The 23,836-nt window shown below is 41.0% G+C and overlaps 1 protein-coding gene across 1 annotated transcript in view; it reads right to left on the reverse strand.

Annotated features, from left to right (window-relative positions):
• Nucleotides 1–635: 635 nt before the first annotated feature.
• The window catches only part of GABA-B-R1 (gamma-aminobutyric acid type B receptor subunit 1), a 121,136-nt gene continuing 97,935 nt past the window's right edge, over nt 636–23,836 (reverse strand). Inside the window, exon 17 of the mRNA XM_075695846.1 lies at nt 636–19,271. Within this exon, the coding sequence (XP_075551961.1) occupies nt 19,014–19,271 (258 nt within the window). The 3' untranslated portion in view covers nt 636–19,013. The remainder of the gene's footprint in view (nt 19,272–23,836) is intronic.

Raw genomic sequence — 23,836 nt, forward strand, 5'->3', positions numbered from 1 at the left:
AGGTTCAAGAGTATGAGCATGTGTGTGTATAGTTTGACTAGAAATTCGGTGAGTTAAGTAGGTTTCAGTTTTAATGTTAAATTTACCAAAATATAGTGAGTGGAGAAATTTCAACCCAGCAATTGCTCTTCGGTGTTGTAAAACAAGGATGTTATTACTAGCCATGAGTGTTGACGGCGAGTCATTTCTTTGGTGAGCATTAAATATAAAATGGACCGCTTTTTGTTGCACCATCTCAAGTTTCCTAATGTCTTTCTTGAGGTACGGATCCCAAATGACACTAGCGTAATCTAATTTAGGTCTTATAAATGCATTATAGGCAAGCAGTTTTATTTCTGAGGTAGCTGTCTTTAGTTTGTGCCTCAAGAAACCGAGCTTTTTAGAAGCGGATGAGCATGTTTTAGTTATATGACTTGACCATGTTAAGCGGTTTGTAATTGTAATACCTAAATATTTATAATTATCAACCTCTGTCAGAGGGCAGTTATCGAGAGAATACCTGTAATTAAAAGGGCATTGTTTGTGTGTAATGCACATGAAGATTGGTTTATCACTGTTTAGTTTCATGGACCAATCCTTACAGCACTTGGAAACGGCACAGAGGTTAGATTGTAGGCATTTTTGATCACTAGGAGTGATAACGGTTTTAAAAAGTATGCAGTCATCTGCAAAAAGCTTTAAACTTATTTTTGATTTATCTATGGAGGTAACAATGTCATTTATGTACACTAAAAAAAGAACAGGTCCCAAAACGCTACCTTGAGGGACTCCTGATGTTACAGGCAGAACACCAGACACGCAGTCACTCACTTGTACATATTGTTTGCGGTCAGAAAGGTAGGAACGAATCCAGTTAACCAGGTTAACAGGTAGGCCTATGCCTTGTAATTTTGCAATGAGTTTGCTGTGCACGGCGAGGTCAAACACCTTACTAAAATCCAAGAATATGGCATGAATTTGATTTCCCTTATCAAGCGATGCGGCGAAATCGTGAATCGTGACCAGTTGTGTTGATAAGTGTTTCCTAAAGCCATGCTGGAAAGGTGACGGATAATTATTTTCTTCAAGGAAGGAGGACATGTAATGTGTGACTGTTTTCTAATAGCTTACATGTCGTGCAAGTTAAAGAAATAGGCCTGTAGTTGCCAACGTTCAGACGATCACCTTTTTTAAACACTGGCACTACATGTGCCGTATGCCAATCATCAGGAATTAAGGAATTTTCGAAGGAAAGACTGAAAACGTGTTAAAATATGTGCAACCGGTTTGGCATACCTACGCAAAAATGTGTTCGGAATATTATCTGGACCAGCTGAGGATTTCGTTTTCAAGTAGCAAACACAGTACACCTTCATATGTTATAAAATCAGGAGACATTACTAAAAGAGAGTTATCATGCGTTGCCTCGTGCTCGGAAGTGGTAAATACGAAACAGAAATAATGGTTAAACTGCTCAGCAATTTTGGGGGCATCATTCATTAGACAACCGTTAACGAATATTTCACAGGGCACAGCATTTGGCTCTTCTAGATATTTCCAGAATTTATCGGGGCTTTTTTTTATCAAGAAGTCAGGCAATGATTTAGTGAAATATCTAATTTGGCATCGGAAAGTTTAGTAACAAGCTTGTCTTTTAGATCAGTAATTATGCTGAGGGATTTCTTCTGTTTTTAGCTCGTTTTAGCCTATGGCGTAAATCGATAATTTCTCTGGTCATCCATGGATTGTTTTTGTTAGTACGAACATATTTGTCAGGAACGAAATTGTCAATGCAATAATGAATAGCCCTGCAGGTGGACGTGCTCGCCTCATGCCGTATCAGTAGCGTCATCGGTGAGCAGTCGACGGCGCTCTAGTCTGGCGCAATCTCGTAGAAGTTTTCGTCGCAGAGCCCGTCCTGCGTTGCACTAAACTTCTCATGCTTTTGCCATACCCTCCTCCCCCGCTTTTCTCCTCGCGCTGTCTTCGCTATCGCTGTCTTTCATCCCCCGCTGTGCTCGTTCGCTCGGTTAAGCTGAGGGACCATAGAGTAACATAGTAAATGTAAAGAATGGACACTATCATAGGCACATGCGGCCAACTTTGGCTTTCAGCGCACCTAGCAGAATCGGCGAAACGCACCAGCCTCCAAGATGGTCGCGCATGCCGCCGAATCTCGGGAGGCTCTAATTTCAGTTTCATTTATTTTTTTTGTGTGTGTGTGACCCATAACGTTGCTTAAATCAAGTGATTTCATACAGGCGCTTGTGCCGCTGTTTATACGTTGTGACTACGAGCACGCAAGGGTGTTTCACTTCATGTTAGTTTCATTTAAATTCACATTTGCTGTTTCAAGCTGTAACTTAGCGTAACAATCATGCCAACTGTTGAGGAAGTAGGACTTTATTGCTTATGATATTGTACGTCTAGTAACTCACACCAAAAGGTGTATCGTAAATAAATGTGCCATGTTCCTTAAATATAAATAAACTTGCTGCACAGTCAAGAACACGAAAATAGCAGACTATTTATTGTAGTAAGATTGTAAGAGGCAGATACATGAAAACAGGAGGAAACAGCGAAATGCAAGTAGTGCGGTCATCACATGGCGCACTTTTAAACGCGATCAAGCCCAATCCGATTTGAATTTCTCTGTCATGATTGGTTCTTTTGCGCAAGCTGCACGATGGAGCCAAAAGCAGTCGAGAATATCGATCCAGATCGGACTTGATAGCGATCGAAAGTGGTGTAATCCGGTGTAATGGAGAATAGTAAAATATTAATGGCGTGATGGCAATAACTTTGCACAAGCAACACACATAGAAGACGTGGTGCAACTATCCAGATAATGAAAAAAAAAACTGCACATACACGCCAGCAATTAATTTGCTCGAAATGGGATTCTTTTAGAAGGGAAAAAATATGACGTTTTTTCTTGTACTTCTGCGAAGGAGCGTGAATTAGGGTAGCAAAATTATGTGAATGGTTGCGTGCCGAAATAAAATGGCTGCAAAAATAATTGAGCAGGCACCAATATCCTCATCTTGAATGTGTAAGCCAGTGTGTCCATCATTAAACAGCTGCAATTAAGCACTTTGTGTTGGGGGTCTTCACCTGCTGTCTTCGAAGCCTTGCAATCGTCATCTGATACTTGGAATTTTGCCCTTGAGTATGCATGATGTCCTTTGGCTGTACAGTGTATTTTGAGGAAATGGTGGAGATTCCTGCAATACGTAGAACGGCAGACAGAAGGTAAGCAATACTGGAGGCTTCAAAGCTATTGAATATAGACTTACTCCATACAGTAGTCAGCAACATGTGTTTGGTCATGCCGTCTTAGAGTGCACAGGCATATTTTTAAAACTCTGGCTAAAGTTAGCTGGGACACCCTATATAGTGCCTAATTGAATGCATTCTAATGTTTACCTGCTGTAAAGTTTGTCAGAACATTGAGCACACAAATGCACAAGGCTGCAATCTGTGTTCATGGAATTGCCAAAGCAACACATGGCAGTCAGAGATGCTTGGCTATGCGAGGGACACTACAGTATTTCTCACTGGTCATCTGCACTAGTTGCAGAATTGTCAAATCATGTGGTGGTCATCATATTCAAGTTGCTGCATGCCTATGTGGGCTTCAAATCATTAACATCTTTGCAATTAGGGTAAACTAGGTTACTGAAGATTCGATTACGTTAGAGCACCCTGTAAGACGTGCTGAATATTTTGCCACATTGTAGCACTGTGCTGCCAAGGTGACCCTTAACAAAGTGGTGTGCACTAGCTCAAGCTGACAGTAAATTTGCTTGGCTGTCTGGTTATGTACTGCAGCAGGTGCAAATGTGGTACATGTTGGCTTAATCTGGACCGCTATCTTGTACGCATTCGAAAAGCTGACGTTCAGTTTCATCTTACACAAGTGTCCTAAGCCACGTTGATATCACGGCCTAGGCCAAGCTAGGCCTATCTAGGCCACTCGTGCAAGGCGAAACTGAACATCGGCTTTTCAAATGCATACAAGATAACGGCCCTGCAGTACGTAATGCCATTTACTTTGTGGCTAACATGCCAATGAAAGAGGTCAGTCCAAGTGAAATTTCTGCAGAGATTAAAAAAAAACACAGTATGGGCTCCTTCATACAATATGTTGCTGCATTTTTATTGATTGGTTGGGTGATGCTTCACTAAAGTAATGATTGTGAATATTTTAGAGAGCATTCTGTTATTGTCTAGAGAATAAAGGCACTGCACAAGAAAAATACCATGGTAATGGTAATGCAATTTATTGGCATCTAATATTTGGCAGTACACAAATCTTACAAAACTTTACGGAACAAACACAAGTGATGTACACTTGAGACACACTCGTATAGCTAGACTGGACAGGGATGTAATATTTTTTTCAGACAGAATCTAGTAACTCGAGCAGTGTACAAAAGAAGCCTGAGTGGTTTGTGCGACACAAAAACACGCACAACCATTGTTGAAAACTGGTACAAGAAACATGCTTTACAAAACATAGGCTTGTAGGAACAGAAATTAAACAAAGCAGCAACAGCCAAGACATCTGGTGCTGTAGCATCCTTCCACAACATGCGTGCAACAATCTTGTTGTCCAGAGTATCAACCATACAGCATCTTAATATGTCTGATGAACATAACATGGAACAATGGTGATGCATGCTGGCATCACAACACTAGCATGTGCACCATCCATGATGTGAGCCATGGCGATCCTGCACTGCCACCTGGCAGTATTGCATATTTGCACATTGTTCTTGGGTACATGATCCAATTTTATTCCAGACTGACGAGTTCTTAAAGTCAAAGGTGCTGTTTAGCATATTTTAGCAGCAGCCTTGCAGCTATCTAGTGATAACCTGCAGCATAATTGACAAATCTTGCAACCTAGCGTGGTTTGTTCATAAATGTGCATGAACTTATCTTGTATAATGCTCTTCTATCATCGCCACAGTAGTTGTACACACAAGAAAGCAACCTGAAACATGCATTCTGAACAGCATGCTACATCTGCTTAATGTGCTAACTTTCAAGCCTCCCTATAATGGACACTACCATCACTGAGAATAATAAAATAAGCTGAGCTGTGAACAGTTCTATGTGTAACAGCTTTTATTTTAAAACAGTGACATCTTTACACTTCAAACAGATTATGCAGAACATTAAAGAGAAACTGCAAGAACCAAACATTAGCTCTTTAATGACACAGAGTTGTTGAGCTCGAGTTTAAAAGCTCAAGCAAGCTGAAGTGGCTTTCTTGCCCAGGGCACATCCACAGAGGCTAAAGGAAGATCTGCATGTGTTTTCGTTGATGTGTGCACTATACTAACACAATACATTCCCACAACTTGTTGAACAAGCATAGTTTGTGTTCACACATCACTGAACCTAGACAACTGCAAATTAGATCTAACCTCACATCAAAATCAACATGGCCTGACAGATCTAAAGCTGTTGCCTCAATTTGTAGAGCACAGAACAACACATAAGAGACGGTGCCGTTGGCAGATGTTCTGAGTAGGTGTAGCTAGGAGAGGATACATATCTCCAGCAAGGAGAGTCTCTTTAAACAACCTGTACATGTGCACTATTCACAGTTATCTACATGATAGGTGGAACAAGTTCCACACTAGGGACCTGCACTGATAACGAGAAACAGCGCACACTACCATGAGTGTTCTCACTGCCTACGCCTAATGCTTAAGCAGGGTATACTGTTCCGCATGCTTATCTAAACCGAACATATGACAAAATAAGTACGGCAAATAAACTTTTACTGAGTACACGAGTGCCACAGCACTGCTACTACTACTACTACTACTACTACTACTACTACTAGTGAATGAGAACCACTAGATGTGCCAACGGTGGACGATTTTTAGATACAGGTGCATGTGTACTGTAACATAACCAGACTTACTTTTCCTGCTCTTTGTCATGCTCTGCACCTGTGCCTTCAAGCGAAAAAAATAAATGAACTGCTTGCATTACCTGTCTCCACCATCCAGCAGCCACATTCTCTACAAGAAGCTCTTCCACTACACGGCATAGAGGTTCATATTGCACGAGAGCGTCCTAGTAGATAGAGTACATGATCCATCACAGTTGGGATTGTATGCCTAACAAGTACAAAAGCCATCATTTTCTTTTTTTGGAAACTTTATGCAGCAACTCTCTGGAAACAAGTGGCATACATACAATCAGAATAAAATTGCACATTTGTTCGCCACAGTGTGACAGCACATACTTCGTGTGCAGCCTTAAAGAAATCCGTGAGGTCATAGTGCATGGCAAAGGAGGTTATTGTACTCTTAGCTCACTGTGGCCGAAAGTCTAAAAAAAAATTTTTTTTTGATGACTAGATTGTAAACATTGTTACAGGACCAGCCACTTTCGTCCACTTGGCAGAAATATCGCCACAGAAGTTGTTCAATGAGTGAATGATGTATTCACCATGTATTTCTTTGAGAGAAAAAAAAAACACCTAAAAATTGAGTTATGGCATCTAGTGCTTAAATAATAAGATGCACAATTAAAATTTTGCACCGAAATGGTTGGTACAGAAGGTGCAGCATACAATTGCCATAAAGTAGCAAAACAGGCATCTTTTGACAAAGTTCTGGTGTATTGTGCATGCAAAAAAATATATATATATACATAATAAAGCGTGGAAGAACACAGCAAAGATTGGATGTATAGTAATGCCAAGGCACTGAACTGAAACAAGAGCAGCACACAGAATATTATTCATAATGCTATACAGGAGACCCTGTAATGTGATTTCAACAAAGCCAACATCTTGACCACAGTCATCCCATCACTAAACCAGCTTAAATTAGTGAGAAAACGGCCAAAACTTGTATTTAGTGCGACTTATAACCTAAAATTCCGAGATTCACATGTGCTTGCCGCTGCAGTGTGAATGTGAAAAAAGCAATAGTTCTAATGTTTGGCAGTATTCACAACAATCAAGAAAAGGTTAGATTAAAAAAAAAAGAAACAGAAGGATGACTTTTTTTTTTTTGTTTAATAAGACAACAAATATGGAGAGTTAACGAATGTTCAAATGGCTAGAAAAAAAAGTTGACTTTTTTTCAAGCACAAATATTCTTGCGCAGATTGCTTTATGTGAATCCTAATACTCTGAAAATTTCCAAAGCCACTCAGCATAGAAATGATTTTTAATATTTAATCACTCATTGCCTGCACTCAAAGGGGCCCGTGCCAGGTTTGGGCATTGCAAACAAAGCAAGCCTGGTGCTTAGATCATAAGGATTTTGTCTGCAAAATATTACACCTCTGCATGCCATGACAAAAAGCTGAATATGCAAAGGCCTCTCCATTCTAATTAGAGTGAAATGTTATCATTAGACAACCACTGAACTCATTTCAATGAAATCTATGACATTTTAAATGTAAAATTCTAGTGACTGTTGCGAGTAAATTTTTTAATTAAGTTCTCAAATATATTTAAGTTCATGTAACACTACACTCCACGAATAAGAAATCACAATTCTGTGAACTACACCCGACAAATCATTTCAACCATACAGTATCATGCCATTTATATAAAATCTGATGCAAAAACTGTTACCGATTTATGACCAGTTTTGCTAAATTTCTATTCTCTAAATAGGGCCTTGCTCTAGACTCATGTATATGCTCCGAGTTTACATAATTTCGATCCCTATTTTGGTCTCGGAGTCGCTATCATATGATGTGTCCGCTTTTTTAAAATTTCCAACCTTAGTCAATTCAGCCAGAAAAAAATGAAGAGAGCCTAAATAAGAAAAACATGCTGCCATCAATCACTACAGTTTCAGCATTTTTTTTTTTTTCAATGTAAAAAATTTTATTGACTACAGTTCGGCAGTTGGCTAATGCGAGAATTTCTGTGTTTCAAGTGTATTTTTTCATGTTCCTTTTTTACGGTGGCCACAGCTGTAAGTGCACATGACACAGGCAGCACATGCTTGGAAGCAGCTTATAGTGTGTGCCAACTAAATCGCCTTGCAACACATGCCCAATTTGCATGGTAATTATTTGTGCAAGCAGATAGGTTAAACACTTTTTTTACCACAGCTGGACACCTCATCAGTACAAAAAAAGTGCAAATGGCAGCAAAACCTATTTTCAAAGGGCACCCTGCACAACAAAATGATTGCTTACATAAAAATTTGAAAACACGAAGTGAAGTCAAGCTCTATCGACATAACATTTTTTCTATCACACTATCTTGTACGACACCAGCCCTACTAACACCACCTAGGCATTCTTCACAGTGTGGTCTAAATTTGAAACAGTAGTGCTAGGCATTTATGCTAACATCTATGGGCCTCAAACATAACATGCTACCAGGCTCAAGTTGTGTGTCTTGCCCATTGAAAGGTAAATGGAATTTAAATGCATGAAATAAATGTGTGTATTTATACATACATTTCAAGCAACTATGAACATAACCCAGGGACTGACTTTTAGAGGTCCCATAAGTAAATAAATACATATGAAACAGATTATAAAAATAATTACATTGTCCATGCCGCCCTTCTAGTGGCGGGATATACAGTATGCAACATGATAGCCTTGGATGCATTGGATTTTTTTTTTACAGCCATGACCAGTTGGTTACCAGCTACAGCTGAAGCTACAATGGGCGAAAAAAAAAAAGAGAAAAGAAATGGCGGTGAGAGGAAATGACTGAAAAAATTTGGAAGCCAGCTGTGTGACAAATCCCGATTACATTAGCGCAAGCTCTTGGGCCAGTTGGTGCACGATGAACTTGAAAAAGGGGGTACCAGTGAAACACAAAGGACGCGCACACAAGGAAAAAGCGTTAGACATGGACAAACGCTGGACTTTCAACAGTACCTTATTGGAATTTGCATTGCTGCACATAACCTCCGACGGACGTACATATTCAACTCCTCCCAAGACGTGCATATTTAAAACCTCGAAAGTACATTACTGCGCAAAAACAGCCGACGCATGCGCAACTTCTACTCCTCCTAAGACCCGTGCATCAATGTCAGTTTTTGATTAATCATCTTTTACCTACCCGATAGGTAGGAGTAGAAGTTGCGCATGCGTCGGCTGTTTTCATGCAGTAATGTACTTTTGAGGTGTTATCTATGCACATGTCTTGGAAGGAGTTGAAGATGTGCATGTGTCGGAGGTTATGTGCGTCAATGTGAGTTCCAATAAAGTACTGTTGAAAGTCCAGCGTTCGTCTATGTCTAATGCCTTTTCCTTGAGTGCGCATCGTTTGTGTTTCGTTGGTACCCCCTTTTTCAAGTAAATCCTAATTAGGCGTGCGAGACTAAATAGAAGTCAAAGGATTTATACCGCATGTTAGGAAGGAAACTTTGGCTATTCTCAACACTGTAATGTAAAATGCTTTGGAAATATTATAGTGGGAGGAGATTCCAGAGGCAGTGGCCCTTCATAGCAAAGGTGTTTTTGAAAGTTCTTTAGAGTGTTTCACAGCTCAATTATTTCTCAGCAGTGTTACCATGCGCTGTTCATGTTCACATGCGTTATATGCAAATTGTGCATGTACAAATTCACAAGTACTGAACATCTCAGTTTCCCAAGGCAAGACAATCTATATGTGATCACGACATTCCATTCAGCCATGCTAGGTCAATATTCACATTTAATGCAGACATTTAATTCACTGATGAGTACAGTAGTGTAATGCATGTGCTGTACATTTGTGTGTGCGCGTGAGAACATGAAATCATGAAAATATAGGAACTAGAATGTGCACACAAACTGCACACACATACACAAAAAAATAATATCTACCATGGATAACGAAGTGTATTACCATTTCTAGCATTGTTGATATTACATATTGCTGCAGTAACTCAAGACTACTATGCCATCCTACAATTATGTGTTGATAAAACAGCCTACATGAACTTGAACTTAGGCCCTCTGCAATACTATTTTCTGCACTGCTGAAAATAATGAAGCTTAATGAATAAGTATGAATGAACTTACAGAATGATTGCATTCTAGCCCATCCAAAATATTAAGCCTCAACGAAACTCTTGAAGTTTCTGGTTGACTAGCCCACATATTAAGGTGTTGGTAGTGCACTTCTATAATACCATTTTCAATAAAACATCAAACGAATGCACACTAATTAAAGAAAAATCAACAAACAAACAAGAAAAGCATGGCAGGTTGCAGACAGTAAAGATTTCTTCAAGAGGTCCATTTTATTCAAATATGTACGAGTATGTGAATGATTAATCCCTTTGCTAAGGCTGCAGTTGAAACTCAGCTCGTATTATGCACAGCCTGCTGAACAAATGTTAGCTGGCATGCTGCCCAATGAACTTGATGGAAAATGACGGAACGCAGAATCCAAATCACATTTGTTTAAACTGTGCAGCCAGCCTCGAGGTGCGTAATGATTTGATGCAACAGACATGTAAATGCCAGTTCAATGAGATTACAAAACTATGATTCCTAAACTTTCAAGAATGCAGGATCGTGACTGTTTTTGAGCACAAAAGCACTTAAAAGTGCATACTATTTGAAGGTGACTTACAAGGATAACTGAAATTTTATGCTGATGCACTTTGGCTCTTCTATGTACTTATTCCACACATTGCAAGAGTAAACTAAATCACAGTTCTCAGAAACACCTAGTGTTTTGTATGTAGTGGATGCAATAGCACTCTTTTATTAAGTTTTTCATCTTAAACAGCTCTTGGGGAAAAAAATAAAGTCAATGCTGCACTTGTGTATAAACTTGAGAAATCAGAAAGCAGCATGTAAACCATCAGTAACCAGTAAACATAAATATGAAATTTGTGCCCCCACACAATCACAATAAATAACATATGCTATAATACCACAACCAAAATTTAAAAAATAATGGTTAAGTAAATAAGGCAATGTGCTCTGCCATGAATAGTTTCAATGCTAGGAAACACATTAAAGAACAGAACAAATGTTAAAAAAGAAGAAAGAAACAAAAACAAAATAACACAAATGCTAGGGGACATATTGTTCTGCTTAGGACATGCCAACATTGTAAAAGCCTGTGTACATTAAAGATTTGATTAATGGAATTGCTTCCTCTTTACTTCATGTGTCAAAATAAACACAAGCTTGCTGTAACAAGTTTGCACAGCCTGTAACTATACGCCACATACAAGTAAACAGTGCAATCCACTTATAACGATACCACAAGTCACTTATAACGATAAGTTACCTTAGTTTTACTATAACATTCTGTATTGACCTTCTACAAATAAACTGCATGTGATAATAAGATTGCTGGGCTACTTTCTGGCAAAATTGGCCAAATAATAGAATTTCGCTTAGCAAAAAATGTGGGCATGGACTGGAGCTGTTCTGGAGGGTGCCCTAAGTATGCCCCGCAATTTAGTACAATGCCATAAGTTCAAAGTACTGCTGTCACTCTCTTGCTGCAGCAGAAACCAGGCACAAAAATAAGCTTTTCTTTTTTTTTTAGCTTGCCAGTGCCTAACACACAATTCCATTCAACTGATGTTTAAATGCCAAGATTGTTACTGTTTGGTTCCTCAATCACAATTTTTTGCAATGCAACTTTTTAGGACTGAGCTATTTTAAATGATGCAGTTTTCTTTTGAAACACTGTGCATGCCAACTAATGGGACAAAAGTGCTGCTATATCGACAGTGCATAGTTATTTCTCAATGGAAGTTTTAGTACTCAGACAATAACTGCTCTGCATGAAATAAAGCAGCAAAAGCACATTTAAATTTTCACACTCTCATTCAAGAACGCTACCATTTGGGTCTCGTGCCCTATTTTTCTCTTATAAAAGTTAAAATCCTGGTTGGCACTCGGAGCATAAGGAAGATCTCAAGTATGACAAGTGTGGCAAGGCATATCATAAACATAAAGATTACCAGGAGCTACTTCCTAGATTAGACAAAATACAGAGAAAAGCTACAATATCAGAAGTGTTTCTATGACTGGATGTTGTTTATTGTTAACGTCAGTCAGGATGTGTTGCGACTGGTAGTGACTGCATTTTTTAATTTTGTGATTAGACTGTTATAAATGGATTGCAGAGTGATGCACCTTCCTTGTGCAAAACATGTTTTTCAGCTCACTTGTTCCTGCTATGCACATGCTGCCAAGTAAGGCAAATAAAATATTTAAAAAGATTTGCTATGAGCCTAGTTGTGACATATCTGAAATGATGAATAGCACAACACACCCTACACATAACAAACACTTGTCCTTTGTCTTTACATGTGATTTGTGTGTCACACTATTTATCACTTCAGATAGTAGGTATCAGCTTTTAGTCCTATATGTTTAAAAATAATCTTTAAGGCATATTTGCAGCCTTAGTATCACGAAAAACACAACAGCAGAGCAGACAAGAATTAAACAATTTTTTAAAATCATTTTTATTGTGTCCACAACTGTTTAAACTGTGCCTCAAGCTAGAGAAATTATTTGTGTGGAAACTAAGGCAGTTGTTTTACACGCAGTGTATTGAGAACACAACTAGCTATTTCAGAAACTATCCTGGCATAACATATTACTGGTAAAAGGAGAAAAAAAGAACCCTCCATATGTTCCACAATGGTGCTGCCTTTATAAACCATCCAGGATTTTCCCACGGACTCAAATTCTTGTTTTGTAACACACTTTGAATGTAAGAACCAATTCATGTCACAGGCCTTCTTAAAAACACCTTAAATGGGTGGGCAACTCACTAAATACTATGGTGTCAGCTGCTTTGGTGCTCGTTATTTAGTCTTTGCACTTTTGAAGATGGTACATGACCATGTACAGGTGCGGCTACTGCTAGAGGGAACAAGGGAGCCCATGGCAGTGCTATGCAGGGCGCCACCACCGACACCTGAAGTGAAGTGTTGCTGCGCAGGTTCAATCAAGGCAATGGGCAGAGTGCCTGGTGCATTCTCTGCTACAGCTCCTCCCGCTCGCACTGCTTCAATGTTCGTATTTGCCATGTTGTTAACGGCAATGAAGTTTTGTGACTAAAGTGGGATTCATACAGGATGGATTGTCGTTGCAGCCAACAGATGAGCATGACGTAGCTCAGTGCTGCCGAATAATGCCACACTCAAAAACACCAGAGACGAGGTGCTACCTGCGTCAGTTGTTGCAGCTGAATTATGTCATGGTCATCTTTGGAATAAATCGGCAATCCGTCCCATCATGTAAATCCAGCCTAAAAGCTAGGTTGTGAACGTGGCTGCATTCTTCTTGATGCAAGAGCGATAAGAAGCGCAGCTACATCCTCAGTGTCGAGAATAAAGAAGAGCTAGAACACACTAACCCTTCACAACGTCAGTAGGTTTATGGAAAATACTGAAATACAGACTGGCGCAATTAGAATGATGCAAAACTTTTGATATGGTCCTGTTCGCCATGACCCTTTATAAAGAACTGCCATGTTTTATGCCAGTTCATTTCTTTGTAGCATGTCGCTACGCAATAGATAGAATGCCAGAGGATGAACGCTGGGGAATTGTGGAGGTGTCTTTCAGAGGATGCTTACAGCGAGCAATTTCAGAAGCCACAGGAAGACCCCTGAAGACCGCTAATAGGATTGTTAAAGCATTCAAATCTGAGCGGCGAATCAAGGATGCTCCCGTGCTCCACGGCCTCGGGTGACAACCGACAAAGAAGATCTTTGCATCGTGGCGACTATGCAGCAACTGCGGCAGCGAAGCCAGGTGCTTCTGTACAGGAAATGAAAGAAACCCTTGGTCTGGCCACCTAAACAACAACAGTCAAGCATCACCTGTTTGAGGTGGGTCTCAAGAGCGGAATCACAGCCTGGAAGCCCCTTTCTTACACCCCAAACAAAGTAAAGCTGTTGCAGTTCACCTAACAGCATTCAGCACGGACAACTAAAGAATAGAAACTTTTCGAATTTATGGATGAGTGCAGTTTTACGACAAATGTGGGATGAAAAAGCCCAGATTTGGCGACCTCACAAAACTTGGTAAGCTATATGGGAACTACAAGGCTGTTTAGAACAAGTTTCCAGTGAAAAATTTAAAGCGTATCTCGAGCTAGGTTGTTACTTGCGTGTGCCGTATGTTCTAAGAGCCTTCCAATTGAACCGCATGCCTATATCTCTTTGCATCGGCACACTTCCTTATTCAAAATGTGCAATCTGGAATAGAATGAAATTGTTAGCCTTCATATGAAGTGCAATTTAATCAAGCGGGCAGAAATTCACATATTCAGAAACACCTCATGGTGGTGGTGTTGCGGCAGATGGGGTTCAGCATGGCATGCTTGGCCAATAATTGTTCTGTCTGGGCTTCTCGCATGTTGTTAGTGAAGACGTATTAACAGGTGTTGACAAACTCCGTGTCGTGATGACAGGTAGTTTACAGTCGCAGGCTCTTACTGATTCCTGCGGGCCCTTTTCACGGAACACTACATCTTCATAGCCTGCATGTGTACGACCTGTCCATTGTAGGCTGTGAAGCAACTGGTTTCTTTCCACGTCAAACTGCGGACATAACCAGATGAAGTGTTCTACGTCACCATTCTCACCATATAAAACACAAAGCCGGGAAGTGGATCATCCAGTCTTAACAACCAAACCTCGGTGTGAGCAGAGTTAGTTGTAATGTGACACAGTAACGTAGCTTATACATGCACCTTAAAGCTTTCCAATTCACAACCTTTAAATCCTCACATTCTTTTTTTCTGTTTTGTCTCGTTTCTCCTAGATACAATCCAGAGTTCCTACAAAGAGTAGCATCCAGTGGAGGAATGGTCTAAATCTCTGGGGAATGTGCCTGGCACCCCTTGCATGGACTGAGAGATAGTTTAGACCTGACAAGTACTGCGAAATATTGAAGGATGTGGCCATTCCCCACCTCAAGCATCTGCAGTTGGCCAAGACTGCCTTCGTTTTAACATGATTGGTCACCTGTGCACACTTCCAAGAAACTGGTCGCCCCAATCGCAAGACTTTAATATTATCAAAAATATTTGTACCATGGTCAAAGCTGTTCTTTTGCGCCAATGCTCACACGGACTGTCAGCAGACAACTTTTGGCAGGATGCCCAAGCTGAATAGGAGCATCTTAAGCAAGGCGCGTCAGTGGCGGATGCTCTCTACAGCTCTCTGCCTCAATGAATGGCTGCTGCGGCTATTGCCAAGGGTGATGCGACCAAGTATTAAGCGCTAGTTGCTGTCGTTCACCTGGAATACACAAACTGGGTGTGTCACTTCTGGAATACTTCACTGTTTCCTGCCACGCTGTATTACTGCACGATTGTCATTGAGAAAAATGCAACCCAGTGCTAATTGCATCATGGTCTCAAACAACACAAGCTGGATGCACTGGTATACAGGAGCGGTATTCTCAGGCAATTACCCTCACGGATTTTGGAGATTCTGCGAGACTCAGTACTGCACACATTGAAGTATACAGCCGACAGTGCTCTTGGTACTGTGTGACTGTGTGAAGCACTAGAAACGGTGTCGGCCTATACGCGGACACTTCTGGTGCCAAGACACTCAAAATCGTGCTAAAGTAAAATATCCACAACAGTGATCATCCAAGAATACCGCCCATCTGTTTACCCTGCAGCTGTTTGCATAGCTTGATGGCTGCTCTGATGGTTGCCCAAGTGGATTTGCCATGGTGCCAGCCAGAGTCCTTGGAAAGTGATAATTTCTATTTATTTTTGAATAAATTCAAAGCACAGAGTTTTGAAATGCCCCTTTGCAAATGAAAACTGCATGGAATTGTTATTCACATTCCAAACTCTGTAGCACCTGCATCAGTGTGCGTACATTTGACTTTGGAAGCACTTTCATGAATACTCAGAGCTGCTAGTGTGCACAACATATATAGATACCAATGCACGCACAGCAAAGGTAGCGAAGTAGAGGAACCATAGCAGACGATATGCCGGGTGCTCAGTCTATCGCTTTAATTGCGTCTGCGCTGCAAGATTTCACGAGGCGCCGGTGGTGGCTTGGCACTCTGCGGAGTGCTGCCAAGGGCTCGCGTGTTCCCACTAGCAGTGGCTGCGCCTGTACACATAAACATGTATCATGTACATGTCAGAAGCCTATGCTGCAGTAGTGTGGGTTCACAGTGCTTTTACTTTGAACACATAAGGGTGCCTGTTACAACTTATACAGCTCTTTTGGAAGGGAACACAGCACTAAGAGATACAGGTGCAATCTGAAGCAACCCAGCTGTGCAGCTGTGGGCACTGTCCCTGCACCAAGGGAAGACAATGCAGCTAGCTAGGACACCGGTCTTCAAGTTTACATAACCAAAGTGAACAAATAGTAAGTCACAAGATAGACTTCATCTTGCAACAGCAGGCATTCAACACGTTTGTTAATAAATGTGATTTTGAATTCAAATGCCTCTATTGTATAATGAGGTGCCTGGTGGACACGTGGGCCCACCATGAATCATGCCTAGTTGGCTTTGCTCAAACCTTACAAAAAACTTCTTTTTTCTTTTAAAAATTTCCTTGCAAAAAAAAAAAAAAATTCAGGTTGACAAGTGAGCCATCACTGAGGAACAGCCACATTCTAACAATTGAACCTATGAACTCAAATTATATGACACGGCAGTTTCTGTTATGAATGGTGTATGAAAAGGGGAGACGTGATAAATGTAAACAGCAGAAACCTAATTTGTTATTCTGTTACCAGTCCTCATGGCACTGGGAGGCAGATAGTACTTGTGCAAGCTATACGGCTGCAGATGTTGAGATATATCTTTCCTAGCATGTTATCAACATCTAGCATTGATGAGTGGTCACTGTTCAAATTCCTGATGGGGGAAGTGCGTTTCAGCACAAGACAGAAAGAATACTCATGCATAGCAGGTGCAGTGGAGATAAATGGACAGAGGACTGACTATCCAACGCCAGTATGCAATGCCAATTTGCGGTGCCAATTGTATAAAATGTTCAAGCGTGGAACATAATGATGCGAAAAGCACTTAATTACAGACTAACAGACAAATGTCTTCTCTATTCATTATATCATTTTGTTCAGTATTTCAACACCATGTGCAGATGAGATGGTGCAGGTGGTGTGGAAAGAATAAAGAATGAGTACAAGTGAGTGCTTGTTGTTATGGCGATTTACTTGGTGGCCAGTGCTCAGGTTATCATATTTCTATCCTTGTTTTCTGCCTCAAGCAAGTAAATGGCCAGTTTCCGTGTTGTTTGAAGAGAGGACTCGAATTTTTTGGGTAACCTCTGAAATTCCAGTAGGATGGTCTGCTAACACCACCATGTGGTGAGAGCACCAATAAGGAGCTTGGAAGGAATGGGTGGAAGCAGCTGTCTTGAATGGCAGCCACCAAGCACCAGCACAAACACATATGTGTTGTGCAAGACTATTGAGAAGAGCCTTTCTTTGGCAAGGTCTGTAGCTTTTGAGCCTTGCTTGAAAGATCTAGAGTAGCTTTTGTAAGTTCTGCTTCTTGCTGTTGAAATGTGAGCATATTCTGATACAATTGGACTGTGCTGCATGCTTTGCAGTAGGCCAGACTAAACTATAATTATGCACTGACTAGTAGAGAGTTAATAAATAGAGTAAGAATGATATATAAAAAAAAGAAAAGAATGAAACATGACACAAAAGAATGCTACAGAGCTCCACAGGCACTGTTTTTGCTGGGTGATGATGTTTAACTGTACATTTTACCTTCTTGTTCTGACTGCCTTCTGTACATTTGACTTAGTTACTTGAAAAGCAAACCTCCTAAACACTCCTCCTTTTCCACTGCTCATCCTTGCTTTTGTGGTGAGGTGAAAAAAAAAAAAAGTTTAATCTTGGTGGTATCAAGCGAGACATAAAATTTGCTCACTATTATTAGTTTTTTACAGGAAGTATTAAAGAACCATTACTGCCTGTATGGAAAAGCTTATTTTTGAGTTCCATTGATATGACTCTGGTTAATTCCATTTTTTGGTTAAATTGATCGCGACCCAAGGTTCCAGCCGGCGCCCATGCATTTCTATGGAACCAAGCTTTCCTTATTTCGATCCTTAAATTGGCCTTCACCAGATAATTCGAACTTGACCAGTCAGCACGCACGTGCCTGACCCCCATGGTGACCCCAATAGCCACTCCTTTAGTGGCCGCATCTGTCTCGGCGAAAGATGACATTGAACACACGTCAGCTCCTGTTGAACAGTCATCACCTCCCGCATATTTTTGGCCTGCCCTAAGATTTTCAAGCAATAAAAGTAGCCCACAATGTCTGATTGCGATATTTACCCGATTCTAACACAATTCTAAAAATTGATGATGTGAAGGAGAGTACAGAGGAATTGCAGTGTTCAATGTGCACTGAAATATTAGAATAATACTTTTTGTGAGCGTAAATTAAAAAAAAAAATGCATATCACCAGTGACAACCAAAACCACTGGTGGCAATGAGTATTTCAAACCTTGGCAGAAAAGGCACAACTCAGTATGAAGCAAAAGGAAATGTGTGCAGTGCAGTCAGGTCAGTCCATAGGATAGGCACATATACATATCCTTTAGGCAAGTTATTCTTTTTCTTTCAATAAAATGAACTCAATACTTTAGCACACTGCTGTTGTCTCCTGTTCCAATATTTTTGCCACCTCTTATACTGCAAGGCAAGTGCCTCAAGCACTGTAGTCTGCAAGATCCATTCTTTAAGCCTCCTTACTTAATAGGATGCCACGAGAATGGGCCAAGCAGAAACAAGTCACCAAAGCACACCAGCACTAATCTCATGGAAGGGGGAAAGACTGCCCTGAAATCAACCCCTTCTTCCTTAACTGTGGCATAAGGCAGAGGAAACTTGAGGGTTGATAATTACATAACCAAAGTCTAAACCACATCTGCTGCTCATCCCCTTCAAAGCATCTCCCATGCAAAGAAATCCATTATGAAAGTTTGTACATTAGCCATTCTGGGCCTCATACTGAATGGCAAACTCCAATGGCCATGCCAGGTATTGTGCAACCTGATGGTATCTCACAGATTAAAGGTATGACTCGGAGAATTCAAAGTCGGAACGGGAGAGGCGTGAGCCACGGCCAACCAGGGAGGTGCCCGTGACAAAGCCAGAATCGGAGACGGGGTCAATGGCCACAGGTTCCTTGGGGGCCAGCAGGCCATCTGCATAGGTGGGAGGCAGTGCAATGCGCACCCTCTCACCGCTAGCAGGCAGAGCAGTCTGGTGGGCCAGCCGCTGTCGCTCCTGCAGCTTTTGGTTCAGCACTTGAATTTGCTCCTCCTTCTGCATGAGGGAAATGAACGGGACCATTTCTCTGCATCATGATATGTATACTATGTGGTTGCTGAACAGCTGCAGTGCAGATCTTTACTGTCGTACATTATACAGTAACCTTGTTGATATGAGATCACTGTATACGAGGAGCACCATCAGCTCGATGCGCGTCGGCATCTCGTGCCGCAAGATCAGCGCGACGCTTTGCATTACGTAGATGTCAACAATAGTTGGAGTGTCAAATTTTTTAGTTACTTCAGATCGTACGTTTTCCCAGTTAGTACGTTTTTTCTTGCGTTTTTTCCCAAAATGGAAAATCATCACACCCAGAGGGTGCGATCATTACTCGAGGAAAAACAAATCTAATTTTTCATGGTCAATTTGGGGACCGCAAGCATTGTGCAAGTAAACATGCTATCTAAAAAAGGCTGTTCCCTTGGTGCATTACTATCACTGCCATGGTGCACCAGATAACTGGAAGCAGTTGTTTTTCTTTTGCAAGCTCCTCAGTTGACCAGACATTCGTTTGCAAGTTGTATTATGTGCATGAATAAAATAAACTAGGGGTGGGCAAATATTCAGTTTTGAATAAAAATAGAATATTGGGTACTCACTATTAGTATTCATAATCAAAAAGTAATTATTCAGTATCTTTAAATATTGAAACTAACCAAATATTTTGCACCAGCCGGCTGTTAAAAGTCTGGTTACTGTTCTGTGTCTGTTAAACAAAATACTGCGATTTATCAGAAGCGAGACAATGACAAATGTTTTTGATGAAATGCATAATACAAAATTAGTAACACAAAATTAACAATACAAATTATACTCGCAGACAACTATCTGTGGCTATGAAAGGAAAGCTATCGGGGTGGAGCCTCTGCATGTGTGTTACCGCACCAAGTAGCCTGGCAGCGTTTGACAGTGCTTTTGGTTGCTCGGAACAGACACTGAATTGATGCAGCTTCCACGTGCGACGGTTTCGCGTTTCCTCAGACATAGAATAGAAAAGCTGCAAAATACGCAAACCTTTAAACTTAGTGGTGTGTTCTGTCTTATTTAACTGTTGCTATTAAGGTGTTTATGCTTTCTCTTTCCCAGCCTAAACCAACGTGGGTTAAAACGTGGGACTCCTTTCAGAAGTGCTCTCACTTGTGCGCTTTTTGCCTCCATAGCTTTCCCTTCATAGCCACAGAAAGTTGTCCGCAAGTATAGTAAACTTTCTTTTCGGTTCTATGAAAGAAGGCAAGCCAAGCCAAGATGATTGCCTGTGATTTTTGCTTGTAGCCTGCCGTCTTTTACTGTTTTTGGCAGCCTATAGTCGGATACAACTTTAGAAAAAAAGGAGGCGTTTGCTCCTCCGAGGCGGAGGCACACGAGCACCCACCAATGGGCGCGCACTCTGGACTAACGTCATCAGCCGGACGGCCGGTGAGCCCGCCGACAGAGAAGATGGCCACCCGCGCTTCGAACTGGGCGAGGTCGCATCAGCTGTGTGCTTCAGCCCCTCGTCAGAGTGAATTCCAGAACTGTTTGTGATGGTCTATCATGCCGGAAATATTACTACGAGCTTACGATGTGGCATTTGTGACACGCGCGTTTATTCTGATACATGATCCGGCGAAGGAACATTGCAGTGAGCATCACTGGCACTGCGCTACGCTTTGCCTGAAAACAGGATCCCGCGGCGAACGCTACGAACACACATCCTGTGTGTTTTTTCCATGTTGTTTTATTTCGCTCCCAAGTGAAGTTACGACAAGAAAAGTTTTCCAAAGTCTGGTGCCTACTGTTAGCAGCGGGTGTGTTCGTGTACTGTGTCGAGTTTTTCATCGGACGGGGTGAAGTGATGGAGCAAAACCATTCTCAGGAGAAATCAGAAAAGTGTTCGCGCATGAAACAAACTTACAAGTGTCTCAAAAGAAAATATTTGCCGAAGAAGCCTTCGATGCAAAGATTTGTCGCCGTCAACTTAGCGTGAACGATCATTGACAGCAGTGAGATAGCCGAGCATCTAGCGACGGTGTCTGAGCGTTGTGTAGCACCGTCGATTGATTGCTGTCCACCAGTGCTCACTGCACGCGCAAGCTGTACTATATATAGAAAGCATGCTGTGAAATTGTGAAAACACAAACGAAAAATATAAATTTTATGCTATTTAAAACCAAGAGCATTTATTTAAAACGATGAATTAAGTATTTTTGTACCTTCCTGCCTGAACCGTATTCTCGCCTAAGGTTTGTAATGATTGCGATAAACGCATTGTTTTATATAAGTACTTTTTCAATAGCAACTGATTCATTTTAAGCTTGGAAAACGAGTAGTAGATACACCGTGTACATGTAAACAAGCGCAAAAGCAATGCAGAGCTGCTCTTTCTACTTTTGTCACTTGCAATGAAGGTAAAGAGCAGACGACGGGCAGCGTTGTAGAAGGCATGGGGTTATTTTTCTGTCTCTATCCGGCATGTGCTGTAGCACATAACAGCTCTACTAAACCAGTCATCAAAACACAAAAGTCTTCATTTATGCCGAGAATTACACGTTTCAGGAGCACGATTTTTCGAGCGGCACTATTTTAGTCGCGGAGGCAATTGGCTGTCGGGCTTCGGTCATCTGGGCGGGGCCTCCCCTTTTTTCTAAAGTTGTATCCGACTATAATCAAGTAGTAGTTTCATCTTCTACACTACAACCAGTGCTGTATATGCCTTGCATCTGGCCCTTTTACTTCAGTTTACAGCACACAAGTCTTTCAGCAGTTTTTTTTTTCCACAGCTTCCGATTTTTTTTTTTTTGGCAGCCATTTATTTAGTGTTGTTGGAAAGCCTCTCATACAGCAGCCATTCATTTTTAAAAAGCTTGTTTGCAACCAGACTCTAAAAGATGTTGCGAGGCTATTTGTGCAGGTCCTTAAACGAGATTTAGTGATCTTTTGTTTAAAACTGATCTTTTATCCCTGATAATTATCTTTCTTGCACTAGTAAGTACATGCCTGGTACTTGATTATACCGAAATAAATGTTCCTGTTGTAAATATATGCATCTCCGTTTGACTGTTCAATATTCGATTTGGTATTGGATACTAAATAAAACCAATCTGACTGGACACAAAATTTACATTTCACTTTGTTCAGAAATGAGAAAATAGCCTATAGTATTTCAGTTTCAGTTTATTCAGGTGAGTCAGTGGTGTACATTCACATTGGAATATGCAGCACAAGGCTACAGAGCGTAAAGCTCTATGGGGGACCTCCTGACCGTAAAAAAAAAGTCCAGCACATATAGAAAGCAGCATCAACTGATTTGATATTCAGTAATTTTTCTTCACTATTTACATACAATTAGATTTGGAAATTTCAATATTCCAACACCCCTAATATAAAGGAATGCAGCTGCATTTCCCCAAACCACAAAATAACATGTGAAGCTCTATAGCTGGTGGCTCTATGCCTTGTAATACTCACTAGTTCTGTGACTAGCACATGATGCTCCACGATTTATGATAAAGCTTTACAGATGCTATTCAGTGTCATTTGTTATATATAATTACAATGCCAGTTACTGTTCACACCTACGGTCTTAGCCATCCTTAGCACATCTCTAGCTTACTTGTGTGTATAAATAGTGAATAAGTACTACATGAGAAAATACAGTTGAACCCACTCGTATCAATCAATCAATCAATCGTATTTTCATTCTGTCAGATACAGAAAGAAGGACTGTGACAAAAAGCTGCTTGTCAGAACAGCTTGACTAGGTCACAGTTCCATAGAAAAATTCAAGTGCCAAGAAAATTCCATTTTTATGACCTATAACCGAGTTGCATGAAAACGCAGAGAGGACAAACTTTAAAACATTTCAATTAGACAGAAAGAAGTACAGTTGGACACACTTACAGCACTACTGGTTTCAACAATGCTTGGATGTAACAATGAGCAGCCGCAGCACCGAGAACTGTTGTGTGTGTTCCATGGTAAAATAAACTGCTTACTACAATGTTCCCATGCCACATTATTGGCTATAAAAATTAAATCTGGCTACTGGGTTTTTGCAGCAAAAAGAAAAGGGACGAGAAATTCATAAGAAAAGAAAGCAAGCTGCTTCAACACACCTGCTGTTGTGCCGCACACCCCACAAGGCATGCCCTTCATCATCCCTCTCCCGTCTGCCTTCCATCTCTCTGATGTTGACGAGGGGGTGGAAGGGAGACAGGAGAGGGGAGCACAAGGCCAGTGGTGTGATGCAATGGAGGCGTGCCATGCGGGGTAAGCGGCACAAAGGCGGGTGGGGCAAAGCGGCTCGCACCGCCCCCACCCCCCTCCCCCCCATCTGGAGGCAATGCAATGAAGGTGTGTGCCTCGTGCGCGGTGCATGGCACATAGGCAAGTGTGGCAAAGTGACTCACTTTTTTTTTCTTATTTTTTTAGTGTCTTGCATTCTCTTTCCTTTCAATTTAATTGCTACAGCCGATAACACGGCATGAGAGCATTGTAGTAAGCAGTTTATTTTACCATATAATACATACAAATGTTGACCGTGCAGCAGCTGCTCATTGTTACATCCAACATACTGTTGA

Source organism: Dermacentor variabilis, chromosome 1 (genome assembly GCF_050947875.1).
Source record: "Dermacentor variabilis isolate Ectoservices chromosome 1, ASM5094787v1, whole genome shotgun sequence".
Taxonomy (NCBI): Eukaryota; Metazoa; Arthropoda; class Arachnida; order Ixodida; family Ixodidae; genus Dermacentor; species Dermacentor variabilis.